The sequence below is a fragment of the Caretta caretta genome, chromosome 9 (genome assembly GCF_965140235.1).
Source record: "Caretta caretta isolate rCarCar2 chromosome 9, rCarCar1.hap1, whole genome shotgun sequence".
NCBI lineage: Eukaryota > Metazoa > Chordata > Testudines > Cheloniidae > Caretta > Caretta caretta.
The window spans coordinates 48,915,959-48,933,085 of NC_134214.1; the positions used below are offsets into that span (position 1 = coordinate 48,915,959).

Sequence of the window (17,127 nt, forward strand, 5' to 3'; positions counted from 1 at the left end):
TTGCAATTAATTAGAAGATTAAAAAAATTAGTTGCAAATAATCACAGTTTTTTAATCGCACTGTTACACAATATTAGAATACCAATTTAAATGTATTTATAAATATTTTTGGATGTTTTGTTTTGATTATAACAATACAATGTGTTCAGTGCTCACTTTATATTTTTATTACAAATATTTGCATTGTAAAAGAGTAAACAAAAGAAATAGTATTTTCCAGTTCACCACATACAAGTACTGTAGTGCAATCTCTTTATGGTGAAAGTGCAACTTACAAATGTAGAATTAATATTTTTGTTACATAACTACACAAAAAGAAAACAATGTAAAACTTTAGAGCCTACAAGTCTGCTCAGTCCTATTTCTTGTTCAGTCAATCGCTAAGACAAACAAGTTTGTTTATATTTATGGGAGGGAATCCTGCCTGCTTCTTATTTACGTCACCTGAAAGTGAGAGTAGGTGTTCACATGGCACTGTTGTACTAAGTGTACAGGACTCACTTTATAGTATTCTGTTGTTGTAATTGAAATCAATATATTTGAAAAAGTAGAAAAACAACCAAAAACATTTATAATTTAAAGTGCTATTCTATTATTATTTAAGACTGATTAATCATGCCTATTTTTAAAATCTAGTTCATTAGTTTTCTGTTAATTGCTTGAGTTAATGGCGATTAATTGACAAACCTAGTTTTTATGGATCCAAATTTAGGGTTATTTGACCAATGGGTTACTGAGATACAAGACTCCCTCCTATCTCCCCTCCAAAAACATTTTTTCTTAAGGTTGACAATTTCTACCAATGATCTACACCAAGACAGTGTAAATCGAAACCCAACCTGGGGCAGAAATCTGAAAATGAACTGTGTAGGCATGTTGCTACAATCTGCCTGTCAAAGGGTTGGGTTTTTTTTAGTTTGGGGAAATGTAAGCTGAGTATAGCAGAATTCAGAAGGTGCTGATACTGAGCATTCTTAAAAGACAAGTGGACAGCGGAGACAACGAATGCAGGGAGGGGCAGGGCTACCTGCTCCCCTGTCAGCCCAGCAAACCAATTCTCTCCCAGCAATGGGCAGGGCAAAAGCTTGGAACCTGGCCCTTATACCCAAACCCTGTACATCAGTGGTCTCCAAACTTTTTATGCCCAAGATCACTTTTTGAATTTAAGGGCAACCCAGGATCTACCCTGCCCTTCGAGGCCCTGCCCCACTCACTCCATTCTCCCCTCTCTCTCTTGCTCACTCCCCCCAACCCTCAGTCACTTTCACCACGCTTGGGCAGGGGGTTGGAAGGTGGTAAGGGATGCAAGCTCTGGGAGGGTGTTTGGGTGCAGGAGGGGGCTTGGCTGCAGCACAAGAGGGGGTCCTGGCTCTGGGAACAGGGGCAGGGTGTTGGGGTGCAGGGAGGGAGCTTGGCTAGAGTGCATCAGGGGGTATGGAGTGCTGGTTCTGGGGGGACAGGGGGTTGTGGTGCAGGGTGCTGACTCTGGGAGGGAAGGTCAGGGCTGGGGCAGGGGCTTGGGGTGCTGGCTCTGGAAGGGTGCTCAGGGCTAAGGGTGTGGCCTCTGGCTGGGCAGTACTTACCCCAGGCAGCGCAGTGAGGTTAAGGCAGGAACTTAACCTTACATGCTGCTCCCTGCCTGCCTTGGCCCCATGCTGCTCCTGGAAGAGGCCAGTGCACCTCTGCAGCCCCTGAAAGAGGGGCATGTGGCTCTGCGTACTACCCCTTTCTCAGGCATCACCCACAATGTTCCCATTAGCCACCGTTCCCCACCAATGGGAGCTGTGGGGGCAGTACTTGCAGGCAGGAGCAGCATGCGGAGACCCCTGCCCCTCCCTCCCCCCGGGGCCATGCTGGCTGCTTTCAGGAGCAGCGTGGGGCCGCAGCAGGGAGCCTGCCTTAGCAGCAGCCCCGCTACACCACTGGTGATTGCAATTGACTGGGAGAGGCCGAGGATCAAAAAGCTGATCGCGATTGACAGTTGGTGCCCACTGCTGTAAATGAATGAACTACATTTTGTCTCTGTTGCCAGAGAATGGGTGTGGTGGATGAAGCTGCATCGAACAGGTCTGTCTTCAAGGCCCTAGAGCAGCAGTTCCCAGCCTACTGCTGAGGTCAGGGGTGGGCAAACTTTTTGGGCCTAGGGCCACATCGGGTACAGAAATTGTATGGAGGGCCACGCAGGGAAGGCTGGGGGAGGCTATGCCTCCCCAAACAGCAAGGCGTGGCCTGGCCCCTGCCCCCATCCAGCCCGCTGGAACCCCCCACCATCCAACACCCCCCCCCTCTGTCCCCTGACCATCCCCCCAGGTCGCCTGTCCCTGATCCAATGCCCCCTACCCTCCACCCCCTGACCACCCTGAGGACCCCTGCCCCTATCCAATCTCCCCTGCTCCCCACCCCCTTGGGCCCCCCCCCCGCCCTGCTCTCCCTGCCCCACATTACCTGTGGGGTGGGGGAAAGTGGGGGCTCAGTCCTTTCTCCATGTGTTTCTCCTGCTCGTTTGGCTGCTCTCCCTGGCAGTCGGGTAGGGCTCACTCCCTGTCAGGGCTTGGCTGCTGGGGCCAGGGGCCAAGCATGCTGGGGGTAGAGGGGGGCCTTGGCTTGCTCTGCCTCGACCCCTCCCGCCTGCCCGGAACCGCCCCTGACTGCACCGCCATGGAGCACCAGGTCTGGCAGCGCTATCGCCGTGCCACCCAGCCAGAGCTGCAGCCACGCTGCCCAGGCACTGGGGGGACTGGGAGGGGCCAGGGGCTAGCCTCCGCCCCGCTCACTACGCTGCAGGGCTGGCTCCTCTGCAAGCCTGTCCTGACCCCGCTCCCTGGCAGGAGCTCAGGGGCCAGAAGGAAGGGTCCTGCGGGCCGAATGTGGTCCGTAGCTTGCCCCCCTCTGGCTTAGGGGATACACTGCCAGATGGGAATGTGAATTGGGCCTGTGAGCCAGACCCAGCCCATGGCTGGATGCTATTGTGCTTATTCATGCCCACACAGCACTTTTTTTCAGTTCTCCACCCCACTGCTTTTCTCTACAACAAGCCAAAGTTCACTGTCCCTAAAAGTAGTTTTGGGGCAGCAACATTTGGAGACCCTGCTTTATACCTTCTGAATTGCAAAGGGATCCCGTTGTTCATTGTCCAGGTACTTTTCTAAGTTAAAGAAGGTGTTGTAGAATACGTGAGCCATTCTGCATCTCTTCAAGTCTCGCAGCGTCACCCTTCCTGCAGAAAGAGCACGCGTTATTTTAGTAGCGCATTCTTAATTAGTGAGTGGTAGGACCCATTTAGCACAGGTCTTTTCTAATTTAGGATAATACCACTAGGGTGTGTGTTTTTTCATGCTGCCAATGCCCATTTATTAGCCAAGCAAATAGATCTGTGTCTAGCTTGGACCAAGGATGAGGAGGCATCTCATCTGGCTTCCGTGGTGGTTTTGCATTCTGCTTCCTATATGCAGATTTCACACAGCATTCATGCCTGTCTAAAAGAGCACATCTTGGACTGTGTTCATACGTTACTCAATAGCCAGACAGGTGCTATGTAATAAACGGTTAGTACTACAGTCCTCATACTGCATGACACACTGGCTCTTGTAGAGCATGCCAGCATGTGCAGCAACTTAATTTCATTGGTCCTAATATGGTTTTATGATTAGAGGTATCTGGGTTCTTCCAGTAGAATTATTGCCTCAAGCTGTTGTAAGATTGGGCTATTTTTGTGTTTCCTATGGGCACTTATCAGATAGTGTCAGTAATGGGTAGTACTTGAATCATATTTATTGGCAAGCTATTGCTGTAAACAGCTCCTTACCAGGCCTATATTTTCCATTTACTGACTTTTGCAATTCCAGGATAATTTGCTGAAGTTCAGAGGGTGCTTTGTAGTCTGGCTTTTGTGCTATGGCTTCCTACAGGTTCTACCTTCACCAATTTTTGCTCATACAGATACTCATGAAACTCATCCCAACCAAAAACAATGGCCAGCATTGCTTTTTCAATCTAAGCACAGTTCTGCTGTGTTTCAGTCAGTGCTTTAGAAACACGTGTTGCTGGGCAATCATCTTGCAGAAGGACATTATCCAGTCCCCTTAATGTATGGGGCTTCTGCACTGCTGTTTGGTGTAAGGTTCTTTTCTTTGGCATGGTCCAAAATGTTACACATTGTTCCTCTCATTGTGTTGATTAAAATCAGGAGATCATCATGGTTACCTCATCCAGATCCCTCCATTGCAGGACAAGCTGCTGCGGGAAACCTGAACAGAAGCTACTTCAACTGTAAAGGTGATTTGAAGGTGTAGTTTTGCAGTGAACCTCCCAATACAGGCTATACTCTGATCTCCATCTTAACCTACAACAGAGCTTTTTAATTCACCCTCCATCCCGCCGTTAAGCAAGACTGAATCTAAATAATATTTGAAATATATATTACAACCACCAGATAATCCATCATTTAATTGGATGTGGGGGGAGGGGGGGAGGAATTCTCCATTACTTGAAATCTTTAAATGAAGATTAAATGCCTCTTTCTAAAAGAGAGAACATCCAGCTGAGCTAGAGTCCAGGAGCCTGGTGACATGCCATGGCCCATGCAATGCAGGAAGTCAGATTTGATGATCATAATGTTCCCTTCAGGCCATAAAACCTATGAACTCAAGAATTTACATCAGGTCTTGGATTGTAGTGCTGTACCTAAACTTTCTCTTGGGGTGTGTTTTTGCTCATCACCCAGGCCTACAGTAGCACAAGTCATCCATGAGGTCAGCAAGTTAACCCATTTGCTAATGGGTTAATGGAGATTGGTAGGGAGCTAGTGAAGGCCAGTTCACCACCTACAGCGCTTAGCAAATGGGTTAAACTGCTTCTGTTGAACTCATGGCTGACTTTTCCATGCCTCCCAGGAGAGAGGTTTTGCACAAGGCAAATTGTGAGACTTTTTAGCTAGGCTAAGGAAAAGGACAGATTACTCACCTCATACAGTAACTGGAATTGTTTGAGATGTTTTGTCTCTATGGGTGCTCCATGTTTGGTGGCTGCAGACCAGTTTGCCTTTTATTGGAAACTTTTCTTCAGCTGTGTCTGCAGGTCTAGACCAAGGGTCTAAAGGGGGGGGCAGACCTGCTGCCAGTCAAGTTCCTTCTCAACAATGATGTACAAAGTACTCTGAGGTGGAGGGGAAAAAAGGCGGGTAGTGGAGCACACTGAGAAGGATGTATCTTGAAGAACTCCAGTTACTGTACAAAGTTAGTTACCTCCCCTTCTTTGTGTTTTTGCCCCTATGGGTGCTCCACGTTAGGTGACTCCGAAGCACTATCTTGATTACGGAGAAGAGTGCTGAGGAGATGAGTTCAGAGAACAGCCTCACCTAAGACTGTATTTGAGCTGGAGATATGAATGACATGGAAAAGTGTGCACAGAAGACCAAGTGGCAGCTTTACAAATGTCTGTAATGGGTATGTTTTTTAAGCAGTACTACTGAAATGGATTTAGCTCTGGTGGTATGGGCCAGTGCCCTAGGATGAGGGTGCACACCAGAAGCCTTGTAACATGCTAGGATGCATCCTGAGACCCATTTTAGATAGTGTGTATGGAGAGAGAAAATCCCTTCATTCTTTTGTCTGTCTCTCAGAGATGGGGGCTTGAAATTGGTCCTTCTGGTCCTGTGGCAGATGGTCAATAAATTATGCAAATTTGGTGTAATAGTACTTTGTCAACAAGGCACAATAGTGGGTGACACTGAACTGTACTGCAGCCAAGAAGTAGCTCTTGCTGCCAAGAAGATCAACGCACTTGAGCTCTTTATCATGAGAAGCTGATCTTGCCTGGTGGTGTCCGCTCCTTTCATTGACCAGACGTCAACCACAAGAAATGGGTGGTGGGGTAAGAAGAAAGGATATTCAGAGCCATTGGCCAGAACATAGTATTTTTTGTGAGCCCTGTTGCACCTGGGTGGGATGGTGACAGGTGTCACCAGGCCATAACATCTGGCAGACAAGAGGGTGTCATGAATAGACAGCATTAGTTTGCCTCGAAATGTGGTGTGGAGAGTATCCACCAGAGAGTGTTAGAGCTCTTGTATCTCTTCCAGGGTAATCTATAGTCTTGGCCACCCGCTTCATCACGTCCTGGAACAATCTAAAATAATCCACATAGGATGGTGGAGGGGGCATAACTGCTTCATACAGAAATGATGAGGATTATTTGTTGGAAGGAGGTACTTCCTCCTCTGCTCTTAACTCCTGGTCCTCCTCGAAGTCTCCCTGAGGATGTTTGGGATGCTTCATAGCGAAGGGGCTCCCTAGGTACTGAAGGCTGCTCCTGCTCATGGGTCCTTGTATCTTAGGGCATGCTGTCGAACTGGAGAAGGCCCTAGGATTCCAGAAAGCCCATTGTGGTTGGGGTATGGAAAGGGAGTGGGACTCCAAGCATGCTCCTGCAAAGGCTGGCGGGGCTAGTTTCCAGAACATCATCACCAGGGTATACTGCCAGGGAGGGAGGCTGGAAAGAGAAGGTGGCTGAATCTTGGATGGAGATGTCCTATTCTGAAGATGTACCAACCCCCCCCCCCCGTCCAATAGACAGGCTAGGGATGTCGGTACCAGCATCTGAGTAGGTGCTGGTATCCGAGTCAGTACCAGTGGCCAAGCTTTTGTGGGAGGATGCACCGATACTGACTGGTAGGTTGTACAGGCGGATAGATTAATACTGACAGAGACATCCTCCCCATACCTCTTAGCCCTGGTCTACACTATGAGTTTAGGTCGAATTTAGCAGCGTTAGATCGATTTAACCCTGCACCTGTCCACACAACGAAGCCATTTTTGTTGACTTAAAGGGCTCTTAAAATCTATTTCTGTGCTCCTCCCCGAGAGGACTGGCACTGAAATCAACATAGTTGGGTCGAATTTGGGGTAGTGTGGACGCAATTCGACGGTATTGGCCTCCAGGAACTATCCCAGAGTGCTCCATTGTGACTGCTCTGGACAGCACTTTGAACGCAGATGCACTAGCCAGGTACACAGGAAAAGCATCAGGAACTTTTTAATTTCATTTCCTGTTTGGCCAGCATGGCAAACACAGCAGCACAGGTGACCATGCAGTCCCCCCAGAATCATAGAGCGTAGAATGTTTCTACGCTCCCCCATCATCTCTGTCCCTGAGGTTATCACAGATTAGAAGGTGAAAAAACGCACTCGCGATGACATGTTTTCTGAGCTCATGCAGTCTTCCTGCACTGATAGGGCACAGCTTAATGCATGGAGGCATTCAGTGGCAGAGGCCAGGAAAGAATTGCTGTGTTTGCTTAACAGCAAAAGTATCATAGATTCATAGTTACTAAGGTCAGAAGGGACCATTATGGTCATCTAGTCTGACCTCCTACACAACGCAGGCCACAGAATCTCACCTACCCACTCCTGTGAAAAACCTCTCACCTATGTCTGAGCTATTGAAGTCCTCAAATCATGGTTTAAAGACTTCAAGGAGCAGAGAATCCTCCAGCAAGTGACCTGTGCCCCATGCTACAGAGGAAGGCGAAAAACCTCCAGGGCCTCTTCCAATCTGCCCTGGAGGAAAATTCCTTCCCGATCCCAAATATGGCGATCAGCTAAACCCTGAGCATATGGGCAAGATTCACCAGCCAGATATCCAGGAAAGAATTTTCTATAGTAACTCAGATCCTACCCCATCTAACATCCCATCACAGGCCATTTGGCCTATTTACCATGAATATTTAAAGATCAATTAATTACCAAAATCACGTTATCCCATCATACCATCTCCTCCATAAACTTATCGAGTTTAATCTTAAAGCCAGACAGGTCTTTTGCCCCCACTGCTTCCCTTGGAAGGCTATTCCAAAACTGATGGTTAGAAACCTTCATCTCATTTCATGCCTTGCTAGTGATCCTGCCTGAGCCAGGTCACTGTGTCACATGCACTCCACGCTGTGGCAGCCTTGGGCGGGGGCATGACCACCTTGTGAACAGGAAGGCCGTAGTGTAGTGGTTGTCACATTCACCTAACACGCGAAAGGTCCGTGGTTCGAAACAGGTCACTGTTCCTTTTTCTGACTCCCCTCTTGCATTTTTAGTCTTAGAACAGACCACACTGTGAAATTTTACTTTGAATTATATCAATTATGAGTTAAATAATATGGAATCTCTCTCTAAGTTATAGTCCCGGGTTCCTTACTCTTTCAGCTGCTCTGATAAATTCACATTTTTGTTAGGGGCAGGAGAAAATTTTCATGAAGCCTTTTATAGGGACTAAATGCTATCTAGGACTCTGAAATAATCTTAACGTGGCCCATAGAGTGCAATTCTTCGTTCTGGATTTGTCATTCCACAAGTTGAACAGCTCCTTACTATTGCCCAGGCTTCAAGAGCCATGGGAGCAAGGGGTAGGCTGGGGTAGGTGCAATCGCGTGGTGCTGCCGGCTGGGAGAGCAGCCTGAGGCAGAAGCCTCCAGCTCGCATGATATTCCAGGCAGGACTGAATCTCCATGAGATGAACCTTAAAGAAGAGAATGACCTGGAGTCACTCCCATTCGGTGCTCTAAGAGGAGAATAGCCATGTCTGCCCAGGCACCCCGATCAACCTCACCGAGGTCTGCCAAGAGCACCCAGAGATGTTCAACAGCTATCAGTCCTACTGCACTGTCTGCTGCGAAAGCAAGGAGCTGCTGCTATGTAGCAATGCAGTCCCGCATCTGCCAGCAGCACCCAGGAGACGTATGGTGACAGTGAGCTGAGCGGCCTCCATGCTTGCTGTGGTATGGCAAGCCTGGCAGCGGGCTGAGCGGGGCCGGCGGCCGGGACCCCAGCTGGCAGGAGCCGGCGGCTGGAGCCCCAGACCGGCAGTGGCCTGAGCTGCTCAGCCCGCTGCTGGTCTGGGGCTCCGTCTGCCAGCCCCACTCAGCCCGCTGCCTGTCTGGGGTTCTGATCATCCAGGCAGGCAGCGGGCTGAGCGGGGCTGGAGGACGGGACCCTGGAAAAAAGGCGCGAAATGATTGTCTGCTGTTGCTTTCACGGAGGGAGGGAGGGGGGCCTGACGACATGTACCCAAAACCACCCGCAACAAAGTTTTTGCCCTAACAGGCATTGGGAGCTTAACCCAGAATTCCAATGGGCAGTGGAGACTGCAGGAACTGTGGGATAGCTACCCACAGAGCACCGCTCTGTATGTCAATGCTAGCCATGGTAGTGAGGACGCACTCCTCACCTTGGTACCACTTGACTCACCAGGGCACTCCGCTGACTTAATGCGCTTAGTGTGGACATACACAATCAACTGTATAAAATCAAATTCTAGAAATCGACATCTATAAAATCAACCTAATTTCATAGTGTAGATATACCCAATTAGTAGAGGGGATTCATGCTCCTCTGTCACACAGAGGTCTTTGTGAGACGAAAGAGGATAGAACCGGTGATCCAGGGCAGTAGTCCTTGAGTCAAGTGGTACCAGAGACCACATGGATGTCTGGTCCACATGCTCCTTATGGCTATTTCCCACAGAGGATGCCAAAGTTGGGGCCGGTGCTTTGAGGAGTCCCTGTGTTCGGAGGGCTCTAAAGCTACAGAGGCCAGTGCTGAGTGGGGTTGCTTGCCAAGAGACTTCTCGGTATGTGAGGTGCTTGGTAGACCTTTCTGATGGAGCCAGAAGAAGCAGAAGTCTCAGCAGTACCCGGAGGGGGATGTGAGATCTTCTTAGTACCTGGTCTCTGGGGTGAATTTCCCTGGGCTTAGACTGGTTATCAGGAGACTGAGATCTCTTCTGCTTAGAATGTCTGGAGGCTTCAGAAGTTGTCCCTTGGTCTTTGATCGCTGGAACTGAAGTGGTCACCGGAGCACTGAGAGGCTGAGGTCTATGTATGTGGGGAATCAGACCCTATGGTCTCAGGGAACACTCCATAAGGAACAGTTTAAGTCTGTCCTCCTTCAGCTTCTTTGATCTGCTCTTTAATCTGAAGCAAACCTTACAGTTTGACGGGACATGGAACTCGCCAAGGCAGTAGAGGCAGCTGGAATGCCCTTTACTGAGGGGGAAAGACCTGTGAAAGGTCTGGAAGGGTTTGAAGCCCAGGGTTTTGGGCACAACCTGCAGAAGGGAGGCTATGGGCAAAAAGGCTGAGGGTAGCATAGGCCCTACCATTGCCAATGAAGAAAAGGAAGGGGTGGAGCCCAAGGCAGTTCCAGGCAGTGCCATGTCTGAGTGGTGACAGAGTGAGACTGTGCAGGCAGTGTGCACCACATGCAGAGCTCATAGTTCAGCTGTGCACAGGCCCTTTGTGTGGGTGAGGATAGTGCCAGAAGAGCCTGTGGGTGGGGGATGGCACTCGTGCTGCATAGTAGCCCAGAATGGCTCCACAGGTGCCCTCCAGCCTGGCTGGGGCGATCCCCTCTCTGTAGTGCCAGGTGCACAGGTCCTGGCCTTTGGCAGGAGCTGTAGACACTCAACCACCAGGCCTGACTCATTTAGTAAAAAGCTTATGAAATGTCAGCATTGCCCTTCTACCTCTCCTACCTAATGGACTATTTCATTGCAGGGTTAATGGGCTGCCATACTACTCTCAGCAGTGTCAGAGGAGAATTTCTGTTGGGCGAAGTGGTTTTTTTGCTCTCTCTATTATGTGTTTGCCCTAATCTATGATACATGGAATGGTATGACATGAGCAGGCTGTAGCCTATCTCCTCCTTGTTATAAATCAGAAATTAAAATAGTGGCGGCATTAATCTAGCAAGAATTAGTCACCATAAACCCCTTACTCCTTGGGGCTTGATTGTTACTACTTGTGCAGGGATGTGCAAGCAACCTCCTCCTCCCCCATGTCCAACCACTTAGCACAGACATGGGCCACGTAGGCGTAGTGGAGAGAGAACCCAAATGAGCTCTTAAAATAAAAACAGAGTGAGCATAGGTGGGAACTTGGCCTCACTAAACACCTCCAACAGGCTGGGGTTTACAGCAGCTCTTACCATCCCCATCTGGCTTCACCAGGTCGAGCATTTGGCACAGTAAGTCATGGAATGGCAATGGCTCAATGCCCATCGCTTCCATCCTCTCACACTGTTCCTCGTAAAAATACTCCAGTTCATACATAGACAGCACACCATCTCCATCAGAATCCAGGCAGCGGAACCAGTATTCGATACTAAGGAAGAAGAAGAGAATTAGTATTTTCATGTTGGCAGCAGTGCAGAAACCAGGAATATTATCTTATCCACCAGAGATCGGAGCAGTGCAAGGTCCTCTGGTCCTGTACCACATCCACCATGACTGACAGCTAGAATTGCAGAGTAAAAGCAGAGTCTGACAATACCCTCAATTACTCAAGGGTAGGAATTTCCCTATTCTACAACTGGCCTTCAGTGTTGATGATGGGAGGGGGCTGGAGCAGCTTCTAGGGGTTTGGGCAGCACTAACCAAGCACCAGTTAAAGTAACCTCTCTGTATAAGTCAGCTAGAGGCAGATCCTGCTGCTTCTGCCCTGAGCACTACAGGGGTCAGTTTACTCAGTAGCTTTGCTGTCTGCACAATGGAGGGGAAGCACAGTAACTGATATTAATGAATGTACTTGGGCCTATGTTTCCCAGCAAAGGCCCAGTATTCTGTGTTTGCTGTGTCCTGGGGTATGGGAACTGCGCCCTCGTCAAAGGTGGGGTTGCCCAAACAGGCTAATTGCCTGCAGTTATCCCTATACTTAGGTTATTGAGTATCTCTGGGAAACCCCTGGCAGGAGCTAATGCAGGCCTGGGATGTCTAAAATAGTTCCCTGTGCTCTTTTATGCAAAAGGCAAAGGTCTCAAATAACTGCTGTGGCTTTAGCTACGGCCAGGCCAGGGGCAGGACTGATGGGACTCCAGTTTTCATTCTCCCTCGCCAGTCACTGTCCTAAACAACTCAAGTGATTCTATGTGAGTGGCAGGCCACTGGAGAGGGGAATGCAAGGAGAGGCTGTGTAGTATTCTCCCACACCCACTAGTTCACACATCTGCTAAGTAAATGGAATCAATGGACCACTGGATTGCAATTTTTGTCATGCTCCCCCCAGCCATTCACCACAGTACGTAATCCCAGTTCTGAAAGGCATGTCCCATACCCTCATTGATTCTATAACTGAGTCAGTACTAGGCAAGTATCTGGCAGGAGAGCAGTGGAGTGGCGGCAGTCAGGGGAACTGTTCTGTTCTAGCAGCATCCTACTGAGTCTCCCTCTTTGTTACCACCTCCTTCCCAGTCACCCAAGTCACTGATCTATACTAACAGTGCACAGATCACTGCAGGAAACACCTCTCTGATAAGCAGCATCCCTAAAAAATCAACATACTTCAGAACCCCAAAAGTCAGGGTCCTCTGCTCAGGGGAAAATCACTGAGACAGCAACAATGTTCCTTAGATTAGAGCAGGTCTTTAACTCCACGTTGACAATGTTCGCATAACAATCTGGGATGGAGCTATGCCCCATTCTCAGCCTGTGCTTTCCTGCCACCACCTCTTCCCTGTGGCAAGAACAGGAGCAGCACTCGATCCCGCGAAAGAGGCAGATGCATTATTGGACGAGGGTGTCCGGAACACACTGGTTGCCAAAGCCCTCAAGCGCATTCACTTCACAGCCAGAGGGATGGATTGTGGTTGGCAGCCCCCTGGAAGGGCAAAGTGGCCTCCTGCCAGGCACTGCTGCCACCAGCTGGATGCTGACCTGGCAGCAGAAGGCTGGCATCCAGAGCAAGCTGTGATCCTTATACGACATCAGGAGGGGGCTCTAGTGAGAGGGGCTTTCCTGGGGTGATACAGGCATGTGGGGGCTTGACAGTCATGTGGGGGAGCAAAATGGTTTGCTGGTGCCCAGGTCCTGCACCCCATCCTGCGCAGCGGCCTCCATGCCAGAGAGAGCTCTACCTGCCTCCCTGCAACTTGGGGGCTCCCTGGTGGCTGGAGGCCCCATGCCTGCTGGCAGCGTTTGCACATAGTCCTCCATGCAAGCAAGGTGAGGAAGGGCCCTGGTGACGAAGGTGAAACAGGAGGCACTGAATGGGGCAGCTGGGGGTGAAACCCATAGCCACTTGGGCCTAAACCTTGCCAGCGGTGGGGCAGGCCCTTTGATAGGCAGTTGGGAGCATCCACTGCTGTTATGGCTCAGGTAGCGGCCTTCCCTTACCCTTGGAGGGGTGCTAGGACATAAGTCATGCTGAGGCCAGCAGCAGGGCCTGCCTGCTCGTGGTGGTGATGGCATGGAGCAAACAAATGAAAGCTTCTCCCACCTCCTCAGCCCTGCTCCCTGCATGTATCCTTAGGCAAACATGGGACAAGGGACAGAGTGGGGTGTGATGGGAAGTTTTGTGACCACCGATAAAATCCAGGGTCTAGAGAAAAGGTTACTTTAAAAGAAAAGTTTGTTTTTTATCTGGTTTTCCACTGGCAAAGGCAAGTTATCTGTGCAGGGTGATCCAGTAAGTCAATGCCTCACCTCCCACTGCAAGTCAGGCTCATCCTGGTTCACAGGCCTTTGCACTAACTAGCAGGTCCCAGTCTCCTGTAATCCCATGAGCTTTCTGCATGTGTCTCTCCACACCCTTCCTAGAAGTCCTACCTTGTAGGGCTCCTTTTGTCTTCCTCAGCAATGAGGAGCCACACGAAATCTGCATAGCTCAGCCGTCCCTCCTTCTGTGCTTCGTTGCCCCTGAAAGACCCAAAGCACCTTCTAAATTATAACATGAACACACAGCCAAAGGCACACTCAAAACACCTTCTGGGGAGCGAGTTGGGAATTTTCATACACCTAGAAAACACTCATGCTTGTTCTTTTAGGCCAGAAGGAGTCTGTTAGTATTGGTTGGCCCCTCCCATACTGAACTTGCTCAGGGAGGAGAAGTGCTCCTGAAAGCAGATACCGCATTCGCAGCCCTACTGTCACTGCCAAGATGAAGTTGCTTTTGAAGTACTCCCCACCCCCACAAACAGTTAGGAGCTTTTATTTTAAAGGAGCTTTTGCGATTGTGCCCTCCAGCTGCCTGACACTGTCACTGCTGTAGGACTAGGACACACATACATACATGAAGTGTAAGCACCTGTCCCCTCTCCTGTGGCCCACAGCGATGCGTTTGGGAACTGTGCTAATTTGACAGGGTTTTATTTATTTTTAAAATCACCCACCGGTCCCTCTCTTCCTTTTCAGACTGGCCCTAGCCTGTGACGGAAACGCTAGCACCTTGCCCTCTCAGTGGGATGGGGAATGTATGAGAATACCTTGCATTTCTACTTAAGGCTGACAGGATTCCTGTTCTAGTTTTTGCTTCCTTCCAGTTCTCCATTTAATTCTCCAGCCAGGGTGCTATACCTTACCTCACCACTGCTCCACTGAATATCCTCTCAATAATCCTGGTTGATAAAGCTGGAAATGAAGAAAATGAAGCATCAATACATAGGCACAGTTAGCCTCATGGTCTGTCAGAGCTGTGTGTGTGCGTGGTCAATCTGTATGAAGTCATTATCCCACAGCTAAAAGGACAGGCAACGAACACGGCCTGCATGGCCATTTTAATACAGCCCAATCTTTAATAGCTTTGCAAACAGTAGCAATTAACCTTCCAAGTCTCTCTCACTCTCTGTCACTTCCTGTGCCTAGCCTGGCAACAAAATTAATGTCCCCCTAGAATGTGGCAGCTCCAGATTATCCAGCTATAAGACCTTGGAAACTAATAGCGCCACTGGGACTTGTCCCATGATCAAGGGCTGCCAGAGTGGGGTGAGCACTTGTGGCATGAGGGCACGAAGGATAGCTCAGCATGTTTAGCTCAACAAAAGAAACTCAGCGTCTTTACCACTATGGTGGAACATTGAAACCCTGCACTCCCATAACGAGAGCTGGGTGAATACTGGTGTTTTTGGTTTGCTGGCAATGCTGAATAATTGGAAAAATATTTCATTTTGGGTGGAAATTTTCAGTGAATCGAAAAGTCTGAGCTGGGTCAAAACACACTATGCAGTTGAGCCATTTCTAAAACATGTCAATTTTTGTCAGTTCAATGAAACACTTCAGTGAACTCGACATAAATTTGCAAATAGGATTGGGTCACCTGAAACTACATTCTTCCCACAGCAAATTCATTATTTGCTGAAAAAAAGATCACCGAGCTCCAGGCGCAGCCATGCCAGGGACTGGCTGTCTCTCCCCACTGTCCTGCCACAATTTAACAGTAGCAGCTGTCAGGATTTACCAGGTTACTGTGATTATTTTTACACTTACTGCGGAACACTTTCTAGCACATAGTGAAGTACTTGCCTAAATAACTGGCCCTCACCTACAGCTCTCACAGTATGCCAGCACAGTCCATTAGGGGCAGTAGTATCCTATATTCACGTGGGGTGGCTTCAGCCCATGCAGAAGACTGCTGAAGGTCTAGCACCACTTAGACAGCCCAACTGTCTCTTGGCTACTGCCATAAGGTAGCAGGGCCTGAAAAGCAGGCTGGTTGCAGAGAGGAGTGCAGGCTGCAGCCTATGGGTAGCTGGTATAAGCGCTTTGGGGAGGCTAAGAAATGCTGGAGTTGGCAAACCTCCCTTTGGAGGCATGCTGGCCCACTGTCAGAAGCTCCCGAGAAGTATGTGTGTGGGACTTAGATTTTCAGAAAACCTTTGACAAGGTCCCTCACCAAAGGCTCTTAAGCAAAGTATGCTATCATGGGCTAAGAGGGAAGCTCCTTTCATGGATCAGTAACTGGTTAAAAGATAGGAAACAAAGGATAGAAATAAATGGTCAGTTTTCAGAATGGAGAGAGGTAAATAGTGGTGTCCCCCAGAGGTCTGTACTGGGACAATTCCTATTCAACATATTCATATATGATCTCGAAAAAGGGATAAACAGTGAGGTGGCAAATTTTTCAGATGATACAAAACTACTCAAAATAGTTAACTCCCAAGCAGACTGTGAAGACCTACAAAAGAATCTCACAAAACTGGATGACTGGGCAACAGAATGGCAGATGAAATTCAATGTTGATAAATTCAAAATAATGCCCACTGGAAAACATAATCCCAATTATACATATAAAAATGATGAGGTCTAAATCAGATGTTACCACTCAAGAAAGAGATCTTGGAATCATAGTGGATAGTTCTCTGAAAACATCCACTCAACATGCAGCTAGAGTCAAAAAAGCAAACAGAATGCTGGGAATGATTAAGAAAGGGATAGATAATGAACAGAAAATATCATATTGCCTCTATATAACTCCATCTTGCATACTGCATGCAGATGTGGTCGCCCCAGCTCAAAAAAGATATATTGGAATTGGAAAAGGTTCTGAAAAGGGCAACAAAAATGATTAGGTAGGACTGGGACTTTTCAGCTTGGAAAAGAGATGACTAAGGTGAGATATGATAGAGGTCAATAAAATAATGACTGGTGTGGAGAAAGTAAATAAGGAAGAACTAGGGGCCACCAAATGAAATTAATAGGCAGCAGGTTTAAAACAAACAAAAGGAAGTATTTTTTCACACAACGCACAGTCAACTTGTGGAACTCTTGCCAGAGGATGTTGTGAAGGCCAAGACCATAACAGAGTTAAAAAAAGAACTAGATAAGTTCATGGAGGATAAGGCCAACAATGGCTATTAGCCAGGATGGGCAGGGATGGTGTGCCTAGCCACTTGATGATTACTGTTCATTCCCTCTGGGGAACCTGGCATTGGCCATTGTTGGACGACAGGATATTAGGCAAGATGGATATGTATGGCCGTTCTTATGTTCTTAGTGAGTCAGGGGAGGCAGGGAGTGCTCCCACCAGTCCTGGTTAAATTACAGGCTTCACAGCCTTACACACTGAGAAGCTGTAGTAGAGGAGAAGGGGAAGTGCAGGCCGGACAAGGCCCCTCGGTCACAAAACCAGATGGGATTCCTCCTCTGGAGCCACAAGGCCCATAACAGTCTTTCCCCTCTTCCAGCCAAGAGAGAACGTGCCTCAGTGCACCTTCCCTGAATAGGCCTGGACCCCAGGCAGGCACCTGGGCTAGCATTGGAGACAGCTCAGGGAAAGGAGCCAAGGAGTGAGGCTAGAGGTCGCTGGCTGAATGAATAAGGGAGGTGGGTGACTAGTGCACTACTGGAAGGGGCAAAAGCTGAGGATTAAATGCA

General features: G+C 48.7%; 1 protein-coding gene across 5 annotated transcripts in view; it reads right to left on the reverse strand.

The window, feature by feature from the left end:
• The window catches only part of PPP2R3A (protein phosphatase 2 regulatory subunit B''alpha), a 141,953-nt gene that overhangs the window by 10,816 nt on the left and 114,010 nt on the right, over nucleotides 1-17,127 (reverse strand). For all 5 annotated transcript variants that reach the window (XM_048863979.2, XM_075132274.1, XM_048863977.2 and 2 more), the window contains 4 exons: nucleotides 14,337-14,385; nucleotides 13,585-13,674; nucleotides 10,971-11,146; nucleotides 3,099-3,217 (listed from right to left, as the gene is read on the reverse strand). In XM_048863979.2, the coding sequence (XP_048719936.2) occupies nucleotides 3,099-3,217; nucleotides 10,971-11,146; nucleotides 13,585-13,674; nucleotides 14,337-14,385 (434 nt within the window). The remainder of the gene's footprint in view (nucleotides 1-3,098; nucleotides 3,218-10,970; nucleotides 11,147-13,584; nucleotides 13,675-14,336; nucleotides 14,386-17,127) is intronic.